The sequence below is a fragment of the Canis lupus genome, chromosome 15 (assembly GCF_003254725.2).
Source record: "Canis lupus dingo isolate Sandy chromosome 15, ASM325472v2, whole genome shotgun sequence".
NCBI lineage: Eukaryota > Metazoa > Chordata > Mammalia > Carnivora > Canidae > Canis > Canis lupus.
In genome coordinates, this window is record NC_064257.1 from 19,859,142 (window position 1) to 19,886,705 (window position 27,564).

Consider the following 27,564-nt stretch of genomic DNA (forward strand, 5'->3'; position numbering starts at 1 on the left):
GAATGAACAATGTAATGTTGCAGATGTCATGAGAAGTTGGGGACATGGTCTGCATTCACCTGTGATTCTAATAAGTAGATTAGCATTGGAATCCTCCAGAAGCTCCAAACCCCAGATACTCAGTAGAAATCAGGCGCTCAAGGGCATAGTCCTCTTACCCTCTCGAGCTCCTGTGTAATTCTGACACATTAAGTTTTGGTGTTTGGGAAGTACTGGGAGGTCTCAGTAAGAGGATCAGGTCTTGGTTCACGAGGGCCTGGTCAGCTACGGTGCAGCTGTTAATGGTTCTGCTGAAATCGGTAGACATAGCCCACCCACAAATACAACCAACAACTCTTATGAAATGAATTAATTTTTATTACTATTTTATAAAGCTTAATATCTTTCTAAGAGAAAAAAAAATCAGTTTACATGTAGTCAAGTTACAAGTAGATAGCTATAGATAATATAGCCATGAGAAAAGAGAGCAGAGCGAAGTAGCAGGAAGACAAAAGCAGTAAGCAGCAATAAAATTAATAACTACACAAAACTAGCAGTGCAATAAGATTAGCTGAAAGCAGCTTTACATTGAAAAAAAAAAGTTACTTAAATACAGAAAATAGCACCTTACAAAAAAGAATTGAGAAATGTAAACTTGGTAGGTAGATTCAAGTATAAAAGTTATACTCCCAACTCTTGTACCAGAATGAAAGGGTTTCACAAACCCTGGACAGTGTAGGGCACACACACCTCCCTCAGTGCCAACTCAAAGCTGCGTTTCATTAGCAGGATCCCCAACAATTTTTTTTTCTTATACTAAGTTATACAATGATAGATTCAAGATTGCCATTGCTTCTTCACTACCCCAAATACCCAAGTCTAGCTTAGCAGCCTCACTACCATCATTTGCTCCGTAAGAAACATACATCTTCCTGACAGCAACAACCACTGCATTGTTTATTTTTTTACATATCACAAAGCCACATTTAAAAGTGGGTTCTGAATACAAAAGGAATGTGTTCTTTGCTTTCTATTGCTGAGTATGGTCCACAGAGTCGTAATATTCTGATTTATGGGGTTGCTTCTTAACACCCCTCAAGAACCATGAATTCTCTGAGGTTTTTATGGTCATATGAACAGAATAAAAAAAATAATAAAGGAGAGCAAAGAAGTTAAAGTAATAAGTGGCAAGCATCCAAAAACAGTGAGGGGAAAATCAGATCGTGATTTCATCTAACTGTAGACCCCCTCAAGTGAAAATATTCCGTGGAAGTTCTTAAGTGTGGTAGGTTTGAACATGCATGCACCCTGTGCAGAGACAGATGCTGTGTCCTGTAATTTAACTGAAAAAGACAATGCTTGTTTCAATAGGGGAACTCCTCATATTAGCTCAGGGTAATCATTACTGGGAGATTGTTGATGATTAGAACCATAATTTTATCCGTTTAGTGCTAGAAAAGACTGTAATAAAAAAAGGAAAAGAAAAAAAAATGCCATCTTGTAAACTTTAAAAGTTTAGTGTTGATAAAAATTTTATATAATAACAAATTTATTTAATCTGGCTAACCTACCTCAAGTCTTCAAAAATCTTGTGGGGGGGTAATAAGGCTAACATTATCCTGTAGTTAATATAAAGCTACTTTTACTCAGACTCCCAGAGCCTCTTAAATTAATATTTTTATTTCATAAAACATTTTATTGGGTCCAAAAATAACATAAAATAGAATCCTACACCAAGATTCGAAATCTAAGACAGAAGCTTAAAGAAGAAAGAAATAGAGAAAGGAAGGAGGGAAGAAAGAAGAGGAAGGAAGAGAGAAGAATGAGGTACACATCGATAAATCTAGGAATACAAAGAGCTAGCCTGGCTACTTACTGACATCCTAAAGCAATACGGGTTAACAAAGGGGTATTGCATAATATTTTCCAGAATTGTATTCATGCTAGAACAATGAATCCCTGCACTCACCACTCTTATTTTTCAGAAACACTCTGAAAAATAACTGGTTTGAAGACTCTTGGATGCTGAACATAATGTGTCCAATTTTCCCTCTTACCCTTCCAAAAATAAGAAAAAAGCAAAAGAAAAAATGAAACGGTCACCCATCAGTCCTCTATCAATCTTTACATCATTATGCTTCAGAATTCTACCGAAAGGTCCCATCCAGGTTCCAATTTTCCGTGTAATCACTTGCTACCGTCCTGATTTATTCAATAAACAGCAATTCTTAGAAGGCATCCATACCGGATACTCTACAGTTAACATTTAAATTTAAAAAAAGCCAAGGAGCATGTAATGAAGGAAACTACACACGGTAGGGTTTTTAGAAACAAACAGCAAAACCCTACTGTGCTCCTCTTGCTTCTCCTGCCCAGACGGGGTCAGCACAGCTCATTACAGCAAAAGGTGTGCCGTTCACAGTTATTGTAGTCTTAACATTCTGTCACGTGCATACATTTATCCACGTTATTAGTAGGCTGTGAAGTAAGTGCAGGGCAAATTATAGGGGGAAAAAAAAGGCATAAACATTCAAGTCGTCATACCCTGAAAAGCATGCATTTTGCTGTCGTTGTAAACTTTTTTGCACTAAATCCCATTTCAGGAACAAAATAAATAACACCATAGGATTCACGACTGGAGCTGGCTTCCCGATGAAGCCCAAGGAAGCAGTAGCTTTTTTGAACTGCAGAAAAGAAGTTTCTCGCACCACAGATGTGTACTGGGGGTGAGGGGAACCCGCCGAGAACTCAGCACGGTAAGTGCTAGGCAGCCCCTGGGCCCTTCTGGAGTCACAACCACCGCTGGGGGCTCGGGTGACACTCGCTGCACACTCGCTGCACAATCAGCAACCGTCACTTTCGGGAAAACAGAGGCTTCATGGGTGGGGAGATACCAGCAGAACCGGGGGTGAAGGCTCCGGGCGGCCTCAGTCGGCCTGGGTGCTGGGGGGCCCGGGGGGGCCGGGGATGTGGAGCCGCCTCTGCGCCGAGCGGCTGTGCCGGGCCGCGCTGCCCCCTCTCCTCCGACGGACAGGCTCCCCCAGGCTGCCCGGAGTCTTGAAGAACGTCTCGCGCTGTGTGCGCCGCTCGCTCCTGGGGGTCACGGGGGTCGCGGGGGTCGCGGGGCCGGGGCACTGAGGGCAACAGAAAATCAGGGCTGAGGCCGCCCGCTCCCGGGAGCCGAGCCCTGCCCTGCCCTGCCCTGCGGCGTCCCCATCTCCAGGCGTCCCTCCTGCCTGGCTCGCCCTCCTGCCCGGCTCCTGCCCACCTCCTCCCAGCTCCTGCCCAGCTCCTCTCCACCTCCTCCCCAGCATCTCTCCAGCTCCTGCCCAGCTCCTCTCCACCCCCTCCCCAGCATCTCTCCAGCTCCTGCCCAGCTCCTGCCCACCTCCTCCCGAGCTCCTGCCCACCTCCTCTCCAGCTCCTGTCCAGCTCCTGCCCAGCTCCTCTCCAGCTCCTGCCCACCTCCTCCTGAGCTCCTGCCCAGCTCCTCTCCAGCTCCTGCCCAGCGCCCATCACGCCTGGAAACTCGGGCGGCCTAGCGAGGGCTTAGGAGCGGGGCGCCTGCACCACCCGCCTGCGGCCTCGGGCAGCCCACTTAACTGGTCTGCCCCTGGTTTCTCCGTCCATGCGGTGGGGCTGACGAGAGCGCCGATGCTACAGGGCTGCACGGGTTAGACCACGCTGGGCCTACGGTCAGTACGTGCGTCCAGGCTCTTCTGGTTTACTTGCCAGAATGTAACCTCTCGCGGTCAATGTTAAATAGTGATCTCCTTAAGGTGCCCTAAAAGGGCAGGGACCATTGTCCCGTTTACTGTCCTTCACTGCCTGGATCGGTGCCTGGCACGTAACCGGGGATCAGAAACCACGTCTCCTCCTCACCGCCTTGTTGAAAGACAAACCGGCTTCACCTAGCAAACCGCCAGCCTCCGACTAACTTGCTTAAGATATTTCTGGCCACAACAGAAAACCCTTTCTCCACGAGAGGAAGTAACCACTCTGAACAATGCCTGAGGCGTAAGAGGAACCAACGTGCCTATTGGCTGGACTACGACTAGGGCACACACAGTACTGATTAATTAATATTGATCATAAACCCGTGCGTGCACATCTGTGTGCGTACGCGTCTGCTTATCGACGGCCTCCTCAACGCTGCACTTTGAGAACGACAGAGGCCGGGAGTCTTTGTTAGCATCCAGACTTCTGTTTCCCTGAACCGTTTCTAGAGCCGAACGAGGAAAATTCGCGGCGGTCTCCTTTTACTCATCTAACGGAGTGAAAGCCCGGAGAAATCACCTGAATATTCAGCATTCATCACAGAGCCCCCTAACTATCCTCAGGATAAATCCCTCTGATTTAAGGAACAGATTGACAACTAAAAAGTAGTTTTGTCTCTAAAGCGCAGCATCCCCCACTTGGGCCCTCGTGCTTTACAGGACAAGCAGGGAACCGGGCGACAGTGACCTCGGGCGTCTGCTCTACAGCCACGGCGTTCACAGCAACGCTAGGGACACGCGGGCCGCCCAGGTCACAGAACGACGGTCCTCCTGGGCTCAGGGCGCGACTCACCTGCTGTGGCTTCACCGCGGAGCCGGGATGTGCCGTGCACCCTGGGGACCCGGGCTGGACGATGCCGTGTGGCCCTGGCACCTCCGGGCTCAGGCCGAGCGAGCGTGGACGCTGGAGCTGCGGGTCTGCGGAGGGGAGCGTGGACGACTTGGGGTTAACCACGTTTGTGGGGCCGATGAGGAGGTGAGCCGTGGATCCCAGGCTGGGCACCCCGAAATGCACAGGCCCCGCACCTGGGAGCGCGCCGGCGGCAGAGGAGACCGGCCTGGGCACGGTGGGAGAGTAGAGCACGGGAAACGGGCCCAGCGTGGGAGACGGCAGGACCATGCACGGAATGCCCAGGGGGGGCAGCTGACCTGAGGGAGCCCCCCCGGCCTGGGGGTTCCGGCTGCCGGGCAAGAGCACATTGAAGCCATTCAGTCCTGAAATGGGAGCAGAACGGGACAAGGTGGCAGTGAGCAGGACAGAGGTCTCGATCCAGATCCCGTCCCCCGTGGCCCTGCCAACGAGTGCTCCCACCGACCGGCCGGCTCCACCCCCCCGCCCCGAGCTCTCCCTGCCCTGCACCGCTCCTCCCTGGCACGGGCCACGGAGGACGCCCCTCATCAGTGTGTCACCACCTGGTGGATGCCCATGTCCCCCGACCGGGTTGGTATCACGTGTGTCCGCTGCGTGCAGATCCAGGAGGAAAGGGAACTTAGGAGAAATTTTTTCTTTATTTTCACGAACTCCTAATGAATCTTTCTATTTCCTGCAACCTAGATCACAGGCTGCAAAGCCCACAGTGTTAGGAGTACCTTGACTTTGTCACTAGCACAAAGTACAGGTATATCCGTATGACTTCGGCTGTGGCAGGTGCTTACTGGACTTGAAGATCATCAGGACTTTGAAATTATGAGAACACGAGACCTGCGGTCAGATCTTCTTATTACTATGATTTACGTTATTCTTTTCTAACTGTATTTCAAAGTAATTGGCTTCCCTTATTAGCCTATGTATTTAATTTTATGCATTTTTAAAACATTCTGAGGAGGAATCCACAGGCTTTACCACAGCGTAAGTAGGTTCTTGGCCCAGAAAAAGCTCAAAACCCCTGTGCTGGGCTGTCATTTTCATTTAGCAGGGACTGAGTCTGTTTACTGTTTATCAATGTATCTGCACCACCGAGTATCATGCTTACATTAAATCCCCAAAAAGTATTTGCTAAAGGAATAAAGAACGTTCTGTAGGTAACTGAATAATAACACCTACCTAACCTGCGAAGCGAATGCAAAATTTAGGAAAATCAATTCAAGTCTGTTTGCATCGAGAGAAGCTTTACGTACACGGTGCATATTTTAAAAATTAGGTACCTCTTATATTTCAGCTTTATTCCAAAATACAAACAGTGCTGGAGTCTTACTGTCAGACACTATTATTCGAAGTGTTTTAGATGGATTACCTTCTAGAATTTAGTTCGATTTTGAGAGCACCCCCATGACACAGGTGCCAGTGCTGGTGCTGCTTTACCAGCGAGGATGGCGAAGTACTTAAGTTCATGCAGGGACTGAGAGGCTCTAACATGCAGCCCTCTCACTCCAGACCTGGCCCTCGACCGCAGTGACACGCTCGGTACCTCTGGATATTCAAGACGTCAGCATTGCAGCTGTACATGGTGGCCAACAGGTTCATAGTGTTCAGTAAAGTGAACCAGTATCAGATTCAGCTGAATTATAAAAATTGGATGATCTTTTGAATTGTGCTTTTTTAGCAAATAAGGTTTAATGTGTTTGAAAAAAAAAAAAAATCACCGGCCCTAATTATTTTCATGGAATCCTTGGAGTTGGCCAAAGGGGAAGGAGGCAGCCTTTACCTTCATTTCGTAGATGGGAGAAAAGAAAGGGCTGAGAGTAAAACGATTCAGAGGCCTTTTGTAAACAGCAGCTGACTGATGAGCCACTCTGGTCAGGTGACGTGGACAGAAATGTAGACATCTAATTTATGATCTGACCACCCCGAGGGGCCCTGAGACACGATGACATCCCTTACCGGCCGGCGACTGCACGTAAAGGTACTGCAGCAAAGAGGGCTCTTTGGTGCTTTCATTTTCTTTTGAAGACTTTTCCATCTCTGTGTCTCTTGAAGGATTTCCCCACTCGGAAGAAGCGAGGCAGTTTGCCGTGGCCTTTCCCGAAGCCTCCTCTGCAGCAGAGGCCTGGGCCTCCATGTGAATGTCTTCGGGGGCCCCAGATCTGCCGTTACTCAGGGTCTTGGCGGAGGTGAGGTCTGTGGCCTCTGAAGGTTTCTAAGCACAATCAATCAGGAACCGGAAAAGGGAGTAAAAATCCCAGTAGTGAATCTCAGTAACAGCTTTCTCAAAATAGCTAACACATCCACCAAGTCCAGGATAGCTGTGTGCCACACTGAACTGCGTATGTCCGCTGTCTCAGTCATGCGTATAGGAACAGCCTGTGCATCACTGTCACATCATGTGCTTCTGCAGGCTTAGGATTCCTTTTTTTTTTTTTTTTTAAAGATTTTATTTACTTATTCATGAAAGACACGGGGCGGGGGGGCGGCGGTGGGACACAGGCAGAGGGAGAAGCAGGCTCCATGCAGGGAGCCTGACGTGGGACTCGATCCCAGGTCTCCAGGATCACACCCTGGGCTGAAGGCGGCGCTAAACCGCTGAGCCACCCGGGCTGCCCTGCAGGCTTATGATTCTTAAGCACAGAAACAATGGAGTTTTAATAACACGCTGGCCATGGTGTTGAGACTATGAGAGAAATTTCAGAGCTGCTGAGGCATAAAGGGTGTTGATGCCAGGCTTTCGGTGGCCCAGTAAGAACTGCGGGACTGACCCAAAGCCAGTCTGGGTTATCTAAGACATATATACCAGCCAGGCTTTCACTGTTGGTCTGCAACCCCAGGCTAGATTCAAAATTAGAAAAATTCACTCTGGCAAAGGAAAGGAACAGAAGAGAAAGGGTCTTAAACAGCACATTGATTTCCACGAGTGTGCCTCGCTGACCCAGCACCGACGCTGTCCTGTCTCATTAACCTCCGAATGGCTACTAAGCAGGAGGTGTGAGCAGCTCATAATTTTGTCCCTTTCATTTTGGAGCCGGGGAAGCAGGATCTGTGAGCAGTGATGAGAACTGACACAGACACGGAAGGACTGGCAGCACCCATGCTGGACGCTGGACTTTGGACCTCAGGTGACTCCTGGATTCAGATGGTTATTTCAGGGATCTCAACTCATTGAAGAAAAAAAGGGGGGGGGAGGCAGTAGCAAAACAGGGAGGAAACATACAAACACATTAACAGTGATTGACTCTATGTGGTGGGATTATGGGTCTTTTTTTTTTTTTTAACACCTTTTAGCATTTAATGCAAAGTAGGAGTTTGATGACCTCTCTTATGGCGGTATTTTATGGCAAGATTTTATGGCCAGCGCCAGTTGGCTTAATGATACACATGATACGCGCAAGACCTCACATTCCAGACTCAGGAGCTTCTTAGTCTCTGTGCCTCTGATCGGGAAGGAACTTGAGTTAACAGGATGTCACTAGGCACCCAAATCCCTTACCTTGGGCATGACCAGAGCGAGGGGGCTGTCTTCGTAGTCCCTGCTCTGTCTTTTAGGGGCTGGCTCCTCCGCCTGGGGCTTCCTCTCCTCACCGAGGCGCTTCTGGACAGAGGGTGTGGGTGGCCGGTCCGCCGGGACTCCCGAGCCTGACGTGGGGGCCGGGCCCTCCTGCAGCCTCCCGTACAGCATGAGCAGGGACGGCGAGGGCACGTACACCAGGGGCTGGCTGGCCAGCAGGGCTGGCTTCAGGCTTTCCACATCCGAGGCGGCCGAAGCTGCTGAGACACCCACTTGTCCGTGCAGACTGTTCTGCGTGGGGAAAGCCTGCAGGTCCAATTGGGCCACAGAAAATACCTGGTGCGCTAAAGGGTGAGCACAATATTCGGAGTCAACAGACAGGCCGGGGAGAGGAGCAGGAGGGTCCAGGCTGCCTGATGGAGGCATCGCTCTCTTACTAGTGGCAACGGCTTTCCCCCTGCAAGAGAAAGACACATAATGGGTCCCGTCATCTCATTGAACCAGCTCCCGATTCTCTGCCTTCCTAAGGAGAGACGTGCCCTAGCAGAAGAGAGATAATGCTGCTCAAGCTGGTACTACAGCATGCCCCTGACGCCCAGCACCCAGCAGCCAACCCTGGAGGCGGATGACCACAGAACCTGAATGCATGGTTAGGGATGGCCTGGGTGAGCCCTTGGGGAGATCTCAGGTTAGGGCCCAGACTGGCTCCTCCCCGCCTCCTCCAGCTCACATAGTTCTCAGTCACTTATGTGCTACCCCATAGCAGGCCCACAGATGCTCTGTGACTAACATACTATTATAATGATTTGACATCATTCTTTTTAAAAAATTTTTGATTTATTCATGAGAGACACAGGGAGAGAGGCAGAGACACAGGCAGAGGGAGAAGCAGGTGCCCCCGCAGGGACCCTGATGCAGGACTTGATCCTGGGACCACACCCTGAGCCGAAGGCAGATGCTCAACCACTGAGCCACCCAGGTGTCCCTGATTTTACATAATTCTAATCGTAGTTACCCCCTGCCAGTTTACGAGGGAGGAAGAGTGAGGCTCAGAGACTAACCAGCCTACAGAAGGTCAGCCGCCCCGCTTGGAGCTGGCCTCACGCTCAGCCCCGTAGGCTAGGACACCCTGGGTAGGTAGGCAGCCAAGACTCGACCAGAGTTTCACTGAAAGGACACGTCTGGTTTGTCTCAAATCCACTGTGAGATAAATGAAGTGGGGAGGGGGTGGGGAAACAAAGTTACCTGCTAAGTTATTTTCTGTCATTCTTGTCCCATTCTGCTCAGGATTCCAATTTTTAGGCACAACGCATTCAACATTAAGCCCCACTTGATACGACATAAACAATGTCTGGGCCTTTTATATGGAAAGATTTCTAAATATTAAAAAAAGTTTGTATTTTTCGTGATTTTTGGAAACAGATGAGGAAAATCCTTTTAAAGGGAGTCCTTTAAGAACTGGTAAACGGGATCCCTGGGTGGCTCAGCGTGATCCTGGAGTCCTGGGATCGAGTCCCACATGGGGCTCCCTGCATGGAGCCTGCTTCTCCCTCTGCCTGTGTGTCTCTGCCTCTCTTTCTCTGTGTCTCTCATGAATAAATAAAATCTTTAAAAAAAAAAAAAAAAACAAAAGTGGTAAACAGGACAGGGATTTCTCAGTAAGCCCTACTTTGCCCAGGCTCATTGTCCACATGCCGCTGGGAGTCAAATGGAGGGCCCGGGGCTGCAGAGATGAGCAAACCTCTCCAGCCACAGTCCCTCTGAAGGAGCGATCACTGCTGGCTCTGCGAAGCTCAAAATGCCCCCACCGAGGTCCCACCCACCATCCTACCTCCAGTCATCTGCCTTCAGCCTCCCCTCCCCACCAATAAGAGCACCATCACCTGGGCCCCAGTGGTCTTTGTGAGGTCTCCTCCTGCTCTGGGGAGTCTTGCTGACTCACCGTCTTACACAGATTCCCATTCCTTTCCATCTGCACTGTGACACACCTTAACCCCACCCAGAGGGCTCCTCTCTGGGAAACCTACTGTAGTTCTACAGTGTCTGTCTCATAAACCCAACCTCTTCTAAGTTTCAAAGCTTTTTGCTTTCGGTTTTTTTGCCAGTTTGACCTATTCACCTCCAACACTTGGAGTTCTCACGAATGAGGTTTCCTTTTTCCATCCTATTTGTACCGATCGTTATAGCGAACCGCATCCCATTTACGGTCCCCGTATCTGATCCGACCTCAAAATCTGTTTCTTCCCAAATCTGTCATGAAAAACCTCTCTTGTTCCCACGTTAGCATTTCTTCTGCTTTCTCCCATTAATAGGTGATTTCCTTCCAAATCAGACCCCAAACATGAGTCCCCCAACCCGGGTTTGAATCCTGCTCTGTCACTTCTTAGCCCTTTGACCTTGGGCAAATTATTTAACCTCTTTGGGTTTCTGTTTCCTTTCTGTAAAATGAGGATAACAATGACTGTGGTTATGATGAGATGAGGTAATATAGACAAAACTTTTGGAACTGGACCTGCTGGTTCATAAGCAAAGCTAGCCACAGTGATGATGTGACTCTGGGAACAATCGTCAGTTCTCAGCACCATGTTAATAGTCAGTTGTCTTTTTTCAGTGTGTTTTCATTTTTTTTCCCCTCGAAACTTTCATTCAGCTTAGGGGATAGATTTTTTTGTACTCTGTGTCTCCGATGCTATACATCCAGCATAATGTTGGGCACAAATGGGAAACTTACAAAGTTTTTAATACACAAATGGCTGACCTCATGAACGAGACTGCTAGAATGACCTGATGAGTGGCATGCCAATGTAGTCAAAGTCAACAGCAGAAAATAAAAATAATGCGTTCAGAATTTTTTAAGACTACTCACTGTGAACCGTCTTCTATTTTCTGTTGGTAAACGGCTGCCAGACTTCCAATTTCTAAGGAGTACCCTGATCCTGAAAAGGAAAATAAGACTCTAACAAAATATGGCAAGAGACTTATACACACCAATTACATATAGCTGGACTCCTTATTCACTGCTCAGGGATTAAAAGATTATCTCAAATCCGTTCCGGTTTTGGTTCAAAGAGAAATTTCCAGAAGCTAGCTGTTAATGGGGAATTCAGATCTCCTCAACGATTAGAAAGAAAACAAAACAAAACAAGTGTGGCTTGGTAAATGTGATGAATGTCTGACATACATCAAAGAGACCAACCTTGGCAAACCAGCTGATCTTCACTGGTGAACTTGGAGGAGTTTCAGGCACGGGGCCATGTTCCTTCCCCATGAAGTCAGCAACTCTTTTACCCTCAACCATCATTCTGCTTCACGTAAGTGGCAAAAAGAGTCAGGGCCTAGACTCAGCTTATTTTAAAATGCCTGATATATCACAATGGACAGAGTCCATAGAGTAAGAAAAGGCAGATACCTTGTTCTTCTCTATAAGGGCTGCTGGGTTCTGAGTTCACTTTCCTCTGGATCCTCTCAGAAGCCTGAACTGTATTGAAAGAACCATGTCGAGCCAGCCTCTGTTTTGCACAGACTTGAATCTGGCCATATGTTTCTCTTTTCAATTCTGGTAAGACAGATGCAGAAACATCCACTAGTTCTTCATCTAAATAAATGAGAGAATTGGTAGTGTTGTTATAGAGCTATAATTCAGGATGATTTCGGCCTTTTTAAGATATAGCTTTGAGAGTCTGTAATTGTAATGGAGCTGCCCTGTAAATTAAAAACTAAGACAATCAAAGGAATTCTATGAGCCTTGTCTCAAACCCCAATTTCTTTTGATGTACTAATTTTTTTTAAAAGTTAGTAAAAGACTATAAAGTGAAACTGAATCCATATATATTCTAAAATTATCTCAACTGCAACAGAAGTAGAGCAAGATGTTCTCCAACCCAAATTAGAATGGACCTGATATTTCAGATGCTTTCTTTGGGCAGAGATATCAAAGGAAAACCCAAACATACTCAGCCCAATGTGCATATTTAAGGATTTTAACAATAATTGAGATCAGCCTTTTGGGCCACAGCTCTATGGCAATGACTAGAAGAATTTCTATTTCCTATTATGCTTTATTATGTATTTCTTATGCAATAGGAGGCTCAGTTACCAAGTGACCAAGGGAATAAGGTCAGCAAAAACCTCATGGTTGAAATGCTGCAGACCAGTGAGAACAGAAGCACCTCAGAAGCCCATTTTATGCTTAAAGGAGCCTGAGTAAAATCAGGACAGAATTTTCAATATAGAACCAGGCCTATATTTTTAACCTGAAATAGTCCCTGTTGCTCAGTCACTCCTACCCCATTCATCTGTGTGATTTTTCTAGGTTCAAAGCATGCACATTTTAATTATAAGACTACCTTAATAAATGGCAAGGGTCAGCTAGGCTTGCATTTTCTAAAACATTTAAAAAGTCACCTTCACAGTTTTCTTTTTCTCATAACAAAAACTCCCAAAATGATCTTTTTAGAAAATCAAAAATCACAAAATCAATGAGAAGAAAATGGGTCAGGACAGTAACAGGGAACAAATTTGCCCTCCTTCCTTAAACAAAACTATCAGACAAAATATATAAAACAGTGGCTCTCACGACATTGGACAGCAGGAGATAAAGGGCAGTGATCCTTAGAGACAGAAATCAAATGAGGTGAGACCTGTGATTGGCCTCACTTACTGCCTTGAGCATATTTCTAGGTTGGAGTATAGGGAAGGGAACCTGGACAGAGTATAGGGAAGGAAACCTGGACAGAGACTGGAAGTCTCCCCAAGTTGAGGTTGGAGCTGGAAGCCAAGGAAAAGCCAGGGCAGCTACAGTTTGCAGAGCAAAATGCCATAGAAGAGAACCATACAAAAGGAATGCTGGAGATCTCCAGAAGGTCGCCCCTTAAATATTCAGTGGAGCACTCATGCATGTGAGGAAACTACCCAAGGTCAGGAAAGGATCCACTTAAAAGGAGAAGGAATAGCATCTGCAGCTTATCCAGGGCTGGGAATAGTGCCCTTTGCCAGTAGCCAGCATGGAAAAAAATCTCAAAACTCTTAAGTTACTGGTTAAAAATAACAAAAAGGGTGTTACTGCCTCAGTAGTGGGGATAATGCACTAAAGACTGTTGATGACCATGCCTACCAAAGCTTAAAAACAAGACCTGAAAGGTTCACTGTTTCCAAGTAACTTCACTGTATCGCAGAACAAAGCTGAAGAACATTTTTAGGAGTACTGAAACGTCTAGCACCCAATAGAATGGAAATCTCAGTGTCTGGCATACAATTAAAAATCATCAGGTACACAAAGAAGTGGGGAAATACAACCCACAGTGTGGACACAAATCAACTGAAATGGATTCAAAAGTGACACAGATGATAGAATTAGTGGACAGGCACATTAAGACAGGCATAATAATTGTATTCTGTGAATTCAGGAAACCAGAGGAAAGACTGAACACATTAAGTAGAGACATCAAAAATATAAAGACTCAAATCAGACTTCCAGGGGTAAAAACTAATGCTGGAGAAGAAAATACAGGGGATTAATGGCAGATTAGATGATGCAGAAAAAAAACAGTGAACTTGAAGATGTAGCAACAGCAACCGTCCAAAATGAAACCTAGAAAAGAGAATGAAAGAAACAAAACATCAGTGGGCTGTGGGACAACTTCAGGCAGTCAAATGTAAGCATAACTGGAGTCTCCAAAGGACATAAATAAATATTTGAAAAAATGATAGCTGAAAATTTGCCAAAGTTGATAAATGCTTTCAATCCCTAGATCAAAGAAGCCCAACAAACCCAAGTACAAGAGACACGAAGAAAAAGTACGTCAAAGCACACATATCAAATTGTTTAAAACCAGTCAGAAAAAATCTTAAAAGCAACCAGAGAAAAAGATATATTACATATGGAAGAACAAATGATGATAGAGTTCTAACCAGAAACAATTCAAGGTAGCAGATAGTGGAACAGCTTCTTTCAAGTACTGAAAGAAAAAACCTTCAACCTAGAATCCTTTACCTGCTGAAAATATCTTTCCAAAACAAAGGAGAAAGGTGCACATTTCCAGTTACATGATAAGTACGATGGCCTGATGGCTATAGCTAATGCTGCCATATGTTCTTTTTTTTTTTTTAATTTTTATTTATTTATTTATGATAGTCACACAGTGAGAGCGAGAGAGGCAGAGACATAGGCAGAGGGAGAAGCAGGCTCCATGTACCGGGAGCCCGATGTGGGATTCAATCCCGGGTCTCCAGGATCGCGCCCTGGGCCAAAGGCAGGCGCCAAACCGCTGCGCCACCCAGGGATCCCGTGCCATATGTTCTATATAAAAGGTAAGAGAGTAAGTCCTAAGAGTCCTCATCACAAGGAAAATGATTTTTTCCTTTCTTTCACTTTTTATTGTATTAATATAAGAGATACTAACTAAATTTGCTGCAGTAATCAATTCACAGTGTATGTAAGCAAATCATTATGCTGTATATCTTACACTTATACAATGATGTATGTCAAGTATATTTTAATAAAGCTGGAAAAAAGGCAAAATAAAGATGCCTGGAAGAATACATTATTAGCTGACCTGCACTATAAGAAATGTTAAAGTCCATCAGGCCAAGAAAAATGATACCAGATAGAAATCGACATCTACAAAAAGGAGTGACAAGCACCGTTAAGTGGTGACTACTGGGTAGATATCATTTTTCCCCCTTTAAAAGGCAGAAGACTTTAAGACAAAAATAAAAACAATGCACTGTGGAGTTTTTAACATACAGAGCACTAAAACATTTGGCAACAACAGTACAAAGGCCAGGCAGAGAAAATGAAAGTAGGCTATTGTAAGGTTCTTATAGAATATAAACAGTATAATATCATTTGAAGGTGGCCTGTGATAAATTAAAGGTGCACACTATAAATCCTAAGGCAGCCATTAAAATAATACAACAGAGAGTTATAGCTAATAAAGCCAAAAAAGCTAATAAGCCAATAAAGCCAGTAAGATGGAAGAAGAAAAATAATAAATCCCAAAGAAAGGAGAAAAAGAGTAAAAAGAAGCAATGAATCAATGGGACAAATTAAAAACAAATAGCAAGATAGACTAAAATCAAATATCAGTAATCACATTAAAATGTAAATGGGTCTAAACTCAATTAAAAAGCAGAAATTGTCAGATTACATTTAAAAAGCTCTTAACTGTATACTGCCTACCAGAAACTCACTTTAAATACAGGTATCAATAGTTAAAAGAATGAACAATATACACTATGCTAACTAATCAAAAGTAAGCTGATGTGGTTATATTACCATTACATAAAGGAGATTTCAGAGCAAAGAATATCATCAGGCATAAGAAAGGGCCATTTCATAATGATAAAAGGGTCAATTCACCAAGAAGACATAGCGATCAATCTTTAATGTTTATGCACCTAAGGACAGCTTCAAATACAAAAAGCAAAACTTGATAGAGCTGGAAAGAATAGACAAATCTGCAATTATAGGGCAGCTCAGGTGGCTCAGCGGTTTAGCGCTGCCTTCAGCCCAGGGTGTGATCCTGGGGCCTTGGGATTGGGTACCGCGTCGGGCTCCCTGCATGGAGCCTGCTTCTCCCTCTGTCTCTGCCTCTCTCTCTGTGTCTCCCATGAATAAATAAATAAAATCTTTAAAAAAAAAAAAACCACAAATCTGCAATTATAATCAGACTCTTCAATGTTCCTCTATCAATAACTGATAGATCACGTAGTATCAGTGAAGATAGAGAAGACTTTGACCAATCAACTTGACTTAGTTGTCATTTACAGAACATTCCACCTAACAAAACAATACATGTTCTATCAAGTGCATGTGGATAGACCATATCTGTACCATAAAACAAACCTCAATGAATTTGAAAGGATTCAAGTTATACAAAGTATATTCTGTGCATACATGGAATGAAGTTAGAAATGTATAAGAAAAAGATCTGGAAAATCTCAAAAGATTTGGAAATGAGCACACATCTAAATAACCTGTGAATCAAAGACAAAAAAGGGAAATCCTAAAGTATTTTGAATTGAAAGACAAAGGAAGCACACATATCAAAATTTGTGGGATAGAGATAAAGCAGCACTTACAGTGAAATTTATAGCACTAAATATTTACTAGAAAAAAAGAATGATATTGAATGACTACCATTTCTACCTTAGGAAAGTAGAAAAAGAGCAAACTGGACACAAAGAAGAAAAGATCTACTAGAGAAAAGCTGAAGAGCCCTATAGCTAAAGATACTGAATCTGTTGTTAAAAAGCCTGCTCACGTAGAAATCTGCTTGCCCACATGGTTTCACCGGTGACTTTTACCAGGTAAAAGCAAACTGGAAATAATCCACATGTCCACCAACAAGTAAATGAATAAAGAATGATATATTGGGGAAAAAATGATATATTGGGGATCCTTGGGTAGCTCAGCAGTTTGGTGCCTGCCTTTGGCCTAGGGTGCGGTCCTGGGGTCCCAGGATGGAGTCCCGCATTGAGCTCCCTGCACAGAGCTGCCTTCTCTCTGCCTGTCTCTGCCTCTCTCTCTCTCTCTCTCATGAATAAACAAATAAAATCTTTTTTAAAAAATGATATATCCACACAATGGGCTACTCAGCAATATAAAGGAATAAATTATTGATACATGCCACAGTATCATTAATCTGAAAATAATTATGCTGAGTGAAAGAGGCTTGATAAAGAGTATATACACTACAGTCAATTCCTTTTTTTTTTTTGTTCATTTTAAACAAGAAGTTTATTTAAACAACAAGACGCTTGACATGAAGGGAAAACAATCTAGGATTTGTTTCTTTTAGAGTAATTTATCCCTACATAAAGACAGATTGCCCTACATGTAACAGCTACATACAAAAAAGTTATAAAATTGTCCTTGGTTTTACAATGATAAATGAAAAACATTAAAATTCTCCAATAGAACAAGGTATGCAAGGATTTTTATGTTGTTCTTTTTTTGTTAAACAGTGAGAGCAAAATAACTTACTGGAATATAAAGGTCAGAGCTGACTGAGCATGCCACTAATGGAGAGAGGGGGTAGTTTCACAGAAGCAGTATTTTCCCCTATCCCATCTCCATTTGATGTCGATCAAAACATACCATTGGCCATTTAGTTAAAAAAAAAAAAAAGTGATATGCTTGTGCACATACACAGTCACTTTATGAACAATAAAGGAATGGGGAAAGGGAAAATGAAAGAATAGAGAAAATTCTACTGTAGTGGTCAGGGTGTGGTGGAACCAAATTATGGCTATTTGAGAATGGCTTCTTGATCTGGAGGAACAGAATTCTGGAGTAAAGTAGCAGGTTCCCTTTTTAGTAGACACTCCTTGTCTGCTGCTGGAACACATCAATTGTCCCTTCACCCTCCATCCCACTGTGCAGGTGTGTCTGTTTCATTGATTGGCTGCCCATCAGATCGGAATCTGATCGGCCTCATTGACAAACCCTGTCCTTCACACTAGGCTTTCAGTAGTCTACCAAGTGGTGTGTGCCTCTTAATCTTAGACTGCACCACAGAACCATCCTGCCCTGCCACCTTCAAATTAATATGATCGTTGTTCTCAGTCTTCACTCCTTCCTTGGGCTTTTCATCAGCCGTGACGAGTGCCAGAGTCCCCTCAACTGCCACTTCACAAGAGGCAGCAGGTCCCCACTGAACGAGCACACAAGCCACTACAGTCAGTTCTTGTTATTCATGGCCATTATGTTACCATGAACACCATTAAGTTACCATGAACACCGAATTAGCAAAAACTGAACCACTGCTTAGAGGAAATATAGGGTTAGGTTCCTGCCAGCCTCTGGTCACATTTTTTCTGATCAACACATAACCTTGTCTTATATTTTTTTGTTTAAAGCCACCTTATTTAGTATGTATCGTTGATCCATTAGCATTGAACTCTTAGCCAACAGCACTAGAACGCATGCTTGAATGAAGCTCCTCTGACATATGTATTCCCTCTATAGGCCATTTACAGTCTTCTACTCAGAATCATCAATGCTTCAGTACAACACCTGGGAACCATTTTAGCAGCAAAATCCCCAATATAAAGCACAAAAAAAAATGTGAAAACATGGCACTAAAAAGACCACAAAAAGGACACTTGTTTAGACCATGAGAGCCAAGTACGAAACAAGTATGAGAGACAAGAAGGCAGGGTGTTGCCTTGTTCTACCTCAGCCGGAAACAGAGGTGTGCTGTCAATCAAAAATTTTTTGCTACTTTGCATGTCTGTGAACAACTGAGAAAATTCTGTGAGTATTGATTTTGGAATTATCAAAAAATTTGAGTATGTAAAATTTGCAAATAGACACTTTGAATAATGAGCATCAACTGTATATAATTCCCTTGTAAAAAAATTTTAGAAAATATGTGTAATGCTAAAGTGAAAGAAAGCAATCAGTGGTTGCCCTGGGGCTGGGGGGCGGGGGGCATAGAGGGAGGAATTACAAAGAGACAGGAGATTCCAGGGGGGTGATAGGTTCATTATCTCCACTGTGGTGATTATTTCACAGGTGCACACAACGCAAAACTTACAAAATTGTCATTTTAATGATGTGCCATTTACTCTATGTCATAAGATCCCAAAAAAGCTGTGAAAAAATGAAAAGGCCAGGATGGTGGGAAGGAGGAGAGGAAAGAGATATTAAGTGCACCTGTGAGGAATCGCTACTCAAGAAGTGAAGGAGAGTGAATTAAGAAAATCAAAGGTAACTTGGAGTTCTAGATTCGATTGCTGGGTTGATGCTGATGATGGTATTGTCAGTAATGAAACTAGATATACGGAAAAAATATCAGGTTTCTGCGGGAGAGAACGGGAGTCATGCTGAGGCTCCTGATCTGGTCCCAAGACTTCTTCCCCTGATCAGAGCAGAGGTCTTCCAGTTGCCGTCCCCATGGTAACACAACTCTTGACTTCTCAACACCAGCTCAGCTCCCTGGCTACCTTATTTTCTTCAGTGACACTACCACCTTTGAGCTCCTCTTTTATTTTAATCCAACGAAAGATCCTTTGTCATTTCTGCCTATTACATTTAGGACAAACTTCTTGGTTTATTTTGGAGCTTCCAAAATGTGGTCCTAACTGATCACATTTTATGTCATTATTCCCTATCCCATGCCCGCCGCTTAAATCAGTGTGGTTGTTCTCTAAACACACGCCAGATTTGTTTTTCCGGTATCTGTTCCTTGAACTAAAAAGCTCTCCTTCCCTCCAAAACCTAACAGTCTTGTCTGTCAGACTGTAACCCATATCATCTCTGAGTTCCCAGAGAGCCAGGGCCACCATGTGTAGAGCTTAATTGTTTCTCTAATTTTCAAATACATGCTAATTATACCTTCAAGAGAAGCTCATTAATCAACTAAAGTGAGTAAAGGCACTGAGCTGGGTACGATGGGGTGATCATGGATGAAAAGACGGAGTCTTCTTTTAACTCATTAGGCATCTACCTCTTTAGAAAAGTTTGAGCATTCCTTAAAATGCTAAACATAGTGAACCATCAATGGATATGCTCATGAGAAATGCAAACAGATGTCCATACCAAAATTTCTATCTCAATGTTCAAAGCAGCAGTATTCATAATAGCCAAAAAGTGGAAAAAATCCAAATGTCCATCAACTGACGAATGAATAAATAAAATGTGGCATATCCATACAACAGCATGGTTTCTACAGTTAAAAGCAAGGAGGTACCGACATACGTTATAAGGTTGAAGGACCTTAACAACAGTGTGCTAAGTGAAAGAAGTCAGTCACAAATGACCAGGTATTGTATGATTTCATTAATAGGGAAATCTATAGAGATGAAACAGATTAATTTTTTCCTGGTGCCAGAAGGGAGAGGTTGGGAAGAAGTAGGAGGTGAGTGCTAATGTGTACAGGGATTCTTTTGGGGATGGTGACTTTGTTTTCCAGGGAATTGTGGTGATGGTTGCAAAACTCTGGACTAAAAGCCATGGACTCGTACAATTTAAATGGATGAATTATGTGAATTATATCTGATATCTTACATGAATTATATCTTATTACGGTTGTCAAAAAATCAAAAAAAGACCGAGTCTGGCTTCAAATGCACAGAGCTGGGGCAATGGCATGCTATTCACCTCACCAAGTAAATAGCACAATACTATGACTTGCAATAGCTCCCATGAGAACGTCTGCTCTGGGTGAGCAGGGCAAACTTCATGGAAGAGGTGACATTTGAGCCCCATCTTGAAAGTTGAGTATTTTCATGTCGAAGACAGGAGGGCTTCACAGGTGAAAAGACTAGAAGCCAAAGGCAAAGGAGTAGAAAATGGCAAAAGTGGAGAATTCATGCAGGCGGGGATGGCGTCTTTAAACCTCTGGCATTTAGTATAGTAACTGTGCACAGTCCACATGCAGTAGGTACTTGCTGGGTTGAATTAGTTATACTTGATTTTAAGTGGTTTCATCTAGATCCTAAGTGAATAATGTGCTGTGAGCGAGGCAGAGAGCTGTATCTTTTATAAGCCTGGGTTAAGTGGCAGGAATTTATGCCTCTAATACCAAAATTGGAAGGGTAATTTAAAAATAACTTTAATGGCTTTTTTTTCCAGGCAGCATAGCTATATGTAAAGTAGCTGGTACAGTGGGATCCAGTCCCCAATTGCTCAGATTTTACCTGCCAGATAAGTAGAAGTTAATACCCTTTTTGCTCTAGTTAAAGTAAAATTATGACATTTGTAACCTGTTAAATAAATTACCAAAAAGGGGTTCGTTACATCTACACTATATTTAGAGGCCATCTTTACCACACATTAGTTTTGTGATAGTAATTGACATAATTTTCACATTACCTGGAATTTCAGAGAAAATAATGCTTCATTCTGATGCAGAAACGAGAGTTTATAAGAAGTGTTATTTTTAACCCTCAATCCCAAACGTCCAGAAACGCTGGAATAAGATGAAAAATGCTAATGAGCCAGAATGTAATACTTACAGAAACCCCCACGTTATAAGCTCTCAGGATTTCCCTTCCTGCGGTACGGACGCCGGCCGCACACACCACTTAGGGACTGTATCGCTCACTGTCCCGAGTGACACCACTCGTCTAGTTTTGACCAGTGACATGGGTTGTGGGAAATGAAGATCGATCTCACCGTGTGGAAGCTGCCTGAGTTGGAAAAGGAATTGGGGATTGTAAATAAAACAGACGCCCGGCAAAACCATGCGACCTTACCACTGGAGCTGAAGTCCACAGGCCCGATCCATTTGAAGGCTGGTTTCCGGCCTCGCTCCTCGGTTACGTGCACTTTCTTTATCAGGGCCAAGCTGGTCAGAACGTTGGCTATGTCATAGAGGCGTCGTACCTTTGCTTAAAGATATAAAACACAGTTATGGTCACGCGGTCTGGACACCATTACATTTTAGTTTACGTGACAGGTCACTTTTCTCGGCCCCATCCACACCTCCAGCAGGAAGCAGCGGGGTGCAGCAGAGGCCGATGACTCTGTCACGCAAGCACCTGGGATTTATATATCTGATGTATCTGAGGACACAAACTAAGGGAAGGTCAGTGTGTCCTTCCCCTTCCACAACTTCACACCCCTTGTCAGAGGCACCTGGTGACAAGCAGGGAGCGCTGAGATTGCGAAAACACCAAGGGAGGAAAACGGGCTGTAATTAAAGGCTTCATAAAGGTAATTCTGATGTGTGGCACGGCGTAAGCTAGCTCTGAGTTTCTCCGGGCAGGTGGTGGCACCAGCTCTAGCAGGCAGCTGGCCTGTAAAAACAACAGGGATTCCCTAGAGCCTCCTGTGAGGCCGCGCTCCTGGGCACATGAGAGCGTTTTTGGGCTCAAGGTGGTTATGAGGTTCAGCTGTGCTGATGACAGGCAGCTCCTCACCTGAATCCTGGCCACCTGGTGGCGGGGGGGGCATTCCCTGAGCCTAGGAGGTTTGGGGAGAGACATTCAAAAATGCCGGGACTAGAGGAGAAATCCAGAAGGGCTGGTAAGGCATTCGACAGTCAGGGCTATACCCAGAGAGTAATTTCTATTCAAGAACTCAATTTCCAGGTAGGAAATCCACTTGACCTTGGGGCTAATATCAAGGAAAGGAGCTGTGATTATGGTCCAGAAACATCAAACATTCACCCCAGAAACAATTTTCTTCCAAAGCCTGATAGAGCTGAATTCTATCTAGGTGTTTCTCCTGCACAGTGGCTATAATTCCAATGGAAACAGAAAAAGCAGAGAAAGCTCATGGCTTCCTGGGGCTTGAAGGGTCTACCGGCAGCCAAGGTTATTTGGCTCCACCCAGGCTGACAGAGAAGGAAGCCACCCTGGGTGTGAAACCTGGAAGCTCTCTCCTTGCCCAGCAGCCGTGTCCCACCACCCCTACCCTACCCTGGTCATTCCTCTGGTTCTTACCTGCAGACAACTTTCATCTCCACCCATCAGGAGAGTAGGCAGGGGGGTGAGGAAAAAAGGGGAAAGAAAACTCAGACATGCCGTCTTGGAGGCAGCGATACTAAAGAGAAATGCAACGTGTCCTACACCCCCCCTGACCTGCACCTGTGAGCTGGCATCTGCTTCCACCATCCACTCCAACTGCTGGGGAAGAGGCTTCAGACAGAACTTTAGTGGGGATTCTAGTATTTACTAACTTACCTCTCACAGCCCCAAGGGTGCAGGAAGAAAAAAAATTATTTTTTCAAACTCAGAGGCAGAAAACATCCACATAGGAAATCCTACCCTTGTGGTAGTGATAAGTGGATTTAGGTAAAGATCCTTACTTTTAAATTTACTATGGTCCGGGGTATCCTGGCTTTCTTCTATTAGTATTTTGGCCGCCACATCAAGAGTAATGATCTTGGTCTTGGAGACAAGGAACAGCATGACAAACTTCTGGCTCATGATTCTCAGAGACTTGTCTTTCCTACTGTTTGCAGATGCTACAAAGGGAATGAAACAAAAGCATCAAAACAATTTACCACATGAAAGACGGTATTCAGGGTCTGCCAGAACCACGAACCCTAACAGCAGATGGAAAGATCACTCTGGTTATAGGCAGAAGCCGACTGGACACACATTACAAAAAGATGGCTCTTAAAGAAATTAGGTGGATTATCCTTTTCTTTCTTTTTTTAAAGTCATCTCTACATCCAACGTGGAGGTCCCACTCATGACCCTGAGATCCAGAGTTGCATGCTCTACCAACTGAGCCAGCCATGCGCCCCAAGAAATGAGACGGATTTTCTCATGGCTTATAAAATTACTCTACAGTAGGCATAAACCCTGAAATGCATATTTGACACTACTCTTAAAGCTTTATACTCCTACTTCACAGAACGCAATCCATGAATTATTTTTCCAGAAGCAACTTTTTGAAAAGATTAATGCAGAAGGGTAATAGGACTGGACAGACCTCAGGGACTGTTTTCAGAACATCAACTCCTCCCTCAAGGCCAAGAACTTTTTTTTATATCTCTGTGCCCACAGTATCTAGAATATTTGAAACACAGTAGGCACTCGCCTTGTCCATCGCTTTTCAGAAGTAAGTGAAGAAATAAGCTATGAATGAACAGGAGAGAGACACTGATCAGATGTGTGCTGCTGCAGATGGCAGGCAAACCATTCCCGACAGATGGCGGTCTCCTCTGGTGACTAGGATAAGAACTGGCTCACAGGGTGGAGCGAAAAGGCACGAGGCAGTAAATCTAATGAAAACCAGGCCCACGTTTCCATTCCTGTTATACTTGCAAGTGAAATGTGAGTGATACTTGTACTTTATCATCTTAGCAATGGGGAACAGGGTGAGAAGGCTGGAGGCCCACGGTTAAAACAGGAAGGGAAGAACAATATAGATACACACTTTTAAAAAGCATCAAATGACAGGAGGGGTTATCGATCTTTCTTATCAAGTTCTCCCCAAAAGGTTCTCTTCTAAGTAATCTACTCTAAATATAATCTTAAATATTTAATTCTCTGAAAAGATAACTTCTTTCACAGTAGAAATTCCTTACAGGCTCACAAACAGAAGTCAGCATGGGGCTGTCGATCTAAACTGGGAGCACTGTCAGCGATCTGTGGTCCAAACGTACCAAATACCAAGTGAACTACCACTAGACAAGCTTGACGTGAGGTCAAGTGGGAAGCCCGGTTGGGGAGCCATCTGTCTCCCTTTCTCCAGTAGACAGGAGGGCATCTCCCTCCCGGGCTATCAGTCTGGCATTTCCCACCTTAGCAGTGAATTTCTACGGAAGAGACCATCGCTCCCCCTCTGCCACTACTTGGGTGGTTACAGTGCACTCACAAGAGGGATAGTCGGGTTCAGAGAAATCCAGTAACTGCTGATCCTGAGAATCTGGGTAGCCATCTTTTTTACGTTCTCCGAGTTTATAATCCATCAGCTCTAGCTCCTTCTGTTGGAGATGTGCCATCTGCTCTTCATATTTCTGCTCCTCTCCCAGTCTCTGGAGGCTCCTCAGGGTTTTTGGCAGGCTGTGCCGTCCATGCCAGCCATATTGATTCTTGGCCACCCGGCTGACCAGATGCAGTGATTCCAGCACATTTACAATGTCATAGATACGTCTCCTTTCAACGCCTGTTTGAAAAATAAAAGTTGACCATCGTGCAGGCAAACATTTTTGAGTAAAAATTTCCTTGGGGGCTTGGACCATGTCTGTAAACTACATGATATCCCGTATAATAGCAAGTACAGATGCTCTACGAACTCAACTCACAAAGATGCAAGCAAGAGAGATGATTTTTCTTTCTTGTTCTTGGGATCCAATCCTCAACAAGAGCTAGGATAAAACATCCACCCAGACACAGATGATAGAGTTCCATCTCTATTACGTAAACACTAATATGTCTTTTCTTTAGACCTGTTAGGTAAGCCACACAAACATTTCAGCATGATAAACAGGTGGGATTGAGCAACACATGTACTACTGTGTCTAACGGACACTTGATGAACGCTGTCTGGTTGATTTGGACTTGTATTCCTAACTATGCAGACTGTAAAATAAACTGTGTCCAATGCATGACACCTCATTTGGACAATTCTCTCCCTTCCTGGAGTTTGAATGATGTGAAATAATTATCTTCTTAACTCTCTTAATGGCCCAGTTAGGAAAACAGATGGCAAATATTTTGTTTCCTATTTTGCATTGGAAACTCAAGAGTCAAGAGCTCGGGCACCCTTTTCAAGTTGCTGGAGGAAGCCACAGCCACGGCTGAACAACACACAAGTTTCCTTTTGTTCATCCTGGCCACCGATGATAACTGTCCCTGTGTTCTCACTCACAGGCATTTGGGCCAAACAGCCCAGTGGTGAAGCACAGACTCTTGATGTACAATACAGGCTGACCATGAAGTTCATCGATTGTCTACACACTTTCTCAACGCTATCAAAATAGCTAGGATTATGAGCTGCCTATCACATTTACCAAAAATATTTATAGCCGTTATGCATGGGGGCTTTGAGGTCAGGCTGCCTGGATCTGAATCAACCCTGCTTTATCCCTTACTAGTTGCATGATCCAGGGGAGTTACTTCATCTTTCTGTGCTTTCATATTCATCTCATAAGGTCACAAAGATTAAATGTGGCCATAAATATAAAAGGTCTAAAACAGGGTGTGAATTTCATCTACTGTTTGTATATTATTTTGTAAATGCTTTCTGCACACCATTGGAAATACCTAAAATCCCTGCTAGCATGAGAGGTCACAGCAGAAACAGAGTTTAAAACTTTCCTCTGACTCATCCTGTTGTGCAACAGGCCCTTAAGGCTTCTGGAACCCACTGGCTCCTTTGCTCTCATCTAAGTCCCCATAACAAAAGGCTGCAGGCAGCTCCCAGAAAACTGGTCCAGCTACAAAGATGCCCTCTTTCTGCTCACTTGCCAGGAGTGGTTACATAATCCGAGCAGACTCAGTGAATGTAGCTTCTGGCCTTTCTAGGATTTAACAAAAGAAATTGAGCAAATTGCGATGAAAACTTTGGAGGTGAAGTAAAGTTCTATCATATGCATAAAGACGCATTCCACAGTCAATCAGAACATTTCGGCTCATGACCCTGAGAAGCTCTTCACCCTCAGAAGCTCAGGCTTCAGTGCCAGATGCCTGCTGGAAGTTGCTGGCAGGGGCAGTCAGCAGTCCCTTGACCAGATCCGCCTGGCTTTTTATTCCAGTCTGTTTTCATATATTAGCACATCTTGTTTAGAGTGTAACATTCTATAAACCTTCCCATTAGAAATGTCATGTGAATGCAACTGAGACACCCCAGGGCCAGCCATATGCTGGGCTGTTTTGTTATTTTGTATTAGATACAATCTGCTAAATCCCCATCTAGTAGATAGAAATACTAAGAAGGGGAAAATAAAGGAAGATTCTGACCACTTGGAGGGTAAGATAAATGTTTAATGTGCACAATGGGTGTTTAATAGGTGGTGTTGGTAAAAGCCAATGAGGTAGCTGCCTGCCTAGATAATCATCTTTTCAATCTGGACCGAGTTTAACGGTCTACTGGCCGGTACACTAAAAAGTTCCATTTCACAGGTCTCAAGAACTTCAGGTTACTGAGTGGCTTGCTCTGTCAGGAAGGTTTTTTCCCTTTCTGTATCAACACAATCCTATTAATCCTAGTCATGGCATTAGTTACTCCTTCAAGGGTTTAGCAGTTATTACCATGCTTCCCTAAGTCCTCGATGGAGCTTCTCAAGAGCATCTCTCAGTCCAATAAATTCATTTCTAAGTCTGTTCTATTGTCCACTTACCGAGGTCACTCCTAGTTCTTTTACCTTTTTTTTTTTTTTTTTTTTTTTAAAGACTGATTATTTATTTGAGAGAGCAAGAGCGAGCTCAAGCAGTGGGCAGGGCAGGGAAGAGGGAGAGAATCTCAAGTAGATCCCCTGGGTGCTCAGCACCAAGCCTGACTTGGGGCTCAATCTGACAATCCTGAGATCATGACCTGAGAGCCAAAATCAAGAGTCGGATGCTTAACCAACTGAACCACCCACCTGAGCCAGGTACTTCTAATTCTTTAACTTCTTACCTGTAATATCCATGTCAAATCTACGTAGGACCACAATCTGGGAAATAATGCGATTGAAATACTCTGAACATTTCTGGTTAGCATCTGTTCTTATAGCTGTGACCTGGGACACAGCATGAAGTTTAGACTGAACCCCAAGAAGTGGTTGCCACTGAAATAACGTCCAAGAAGGGACTCTGTTTTTGGACCTCATGTGAAGAGAGATGGCAGGTTCATTTGGCAGGAGTGGGTGATCATGAGACATTAGGAAGCCATTTGCAAAAATCTCTGGAGTTCTGCTCCTACCGGCCATAACATGGGCACCTTCAGCTCACATGGAGTAGGAGTCCAGTTTCCTGTCTGCCCTTCCCCCCAGGCCCACCCCTGGATCAGAAACATAGCCTTCTAACATCCAACCTTATATCTC

General features: G+C 44.3%; 1 protein-coding gene and 1 pseudogene across 5 annotated transcripts in view; both read right to left on the reverse strand.

The window, feature by feature from the left end:
• Nucleotides 1-336: 336 nt before the first annotated feature.
• Nucleotides 337-27,564, reverse strand: part of E2F7 (E2F transcription factor 7) — a 40,828-nt gene continuing 13,600 nt past the window's right edge. For 2 of the 5 annotated variants that reach the window (XM_049094023.1, XM_025438968.3), the window contains exons 5-13: nt 24,414-24,704; nt 22,894-23,052; nt 21,338-21,472; nt 11,544-11,729; nt 11,001-11,070; nt 8,117-8,591; nt 6,577-6,832; nt 4,549-4,970; nt 337-3,113 (exon numbers count right to left, since the gene is read on the reverse strand). In XM_049094023.1, the coding sequence (XP_048949980.1) occupies nt 2,907-3,113; nt 4,549-4,970; nt 6,577-6,832; nt 8,117-8,591; nt 11,001-11,070; nt 11,544-11,729; nt 21,338-21,472; nt 22,894-23,052; nt 24,414-24,704 (2,201 nt within the window). In that variant the 3' untranslated portion in view covers nt 337-2,906. The remainder of the gene's footprint in view (nt 3,114-4,548; nt 4,971-6,576; nt 6,833-8,116; nt 8,592-11,000; nt 11,071-11,543; nt 11,730-21,337; nt 21,473-22,893; nt 23,053-24,413; nt 24,705-27,564) is intronic. The other 3 variants (XM_049094026.1, XM_049094024.1, XM_049094025.1) reach the window with 3 other exon arrangements.
• LOC112654267 (small ubiquitin-related modifier 2-like) lies at nt 13,731-19,426 on the reverse strand (annotated as a pseudogene).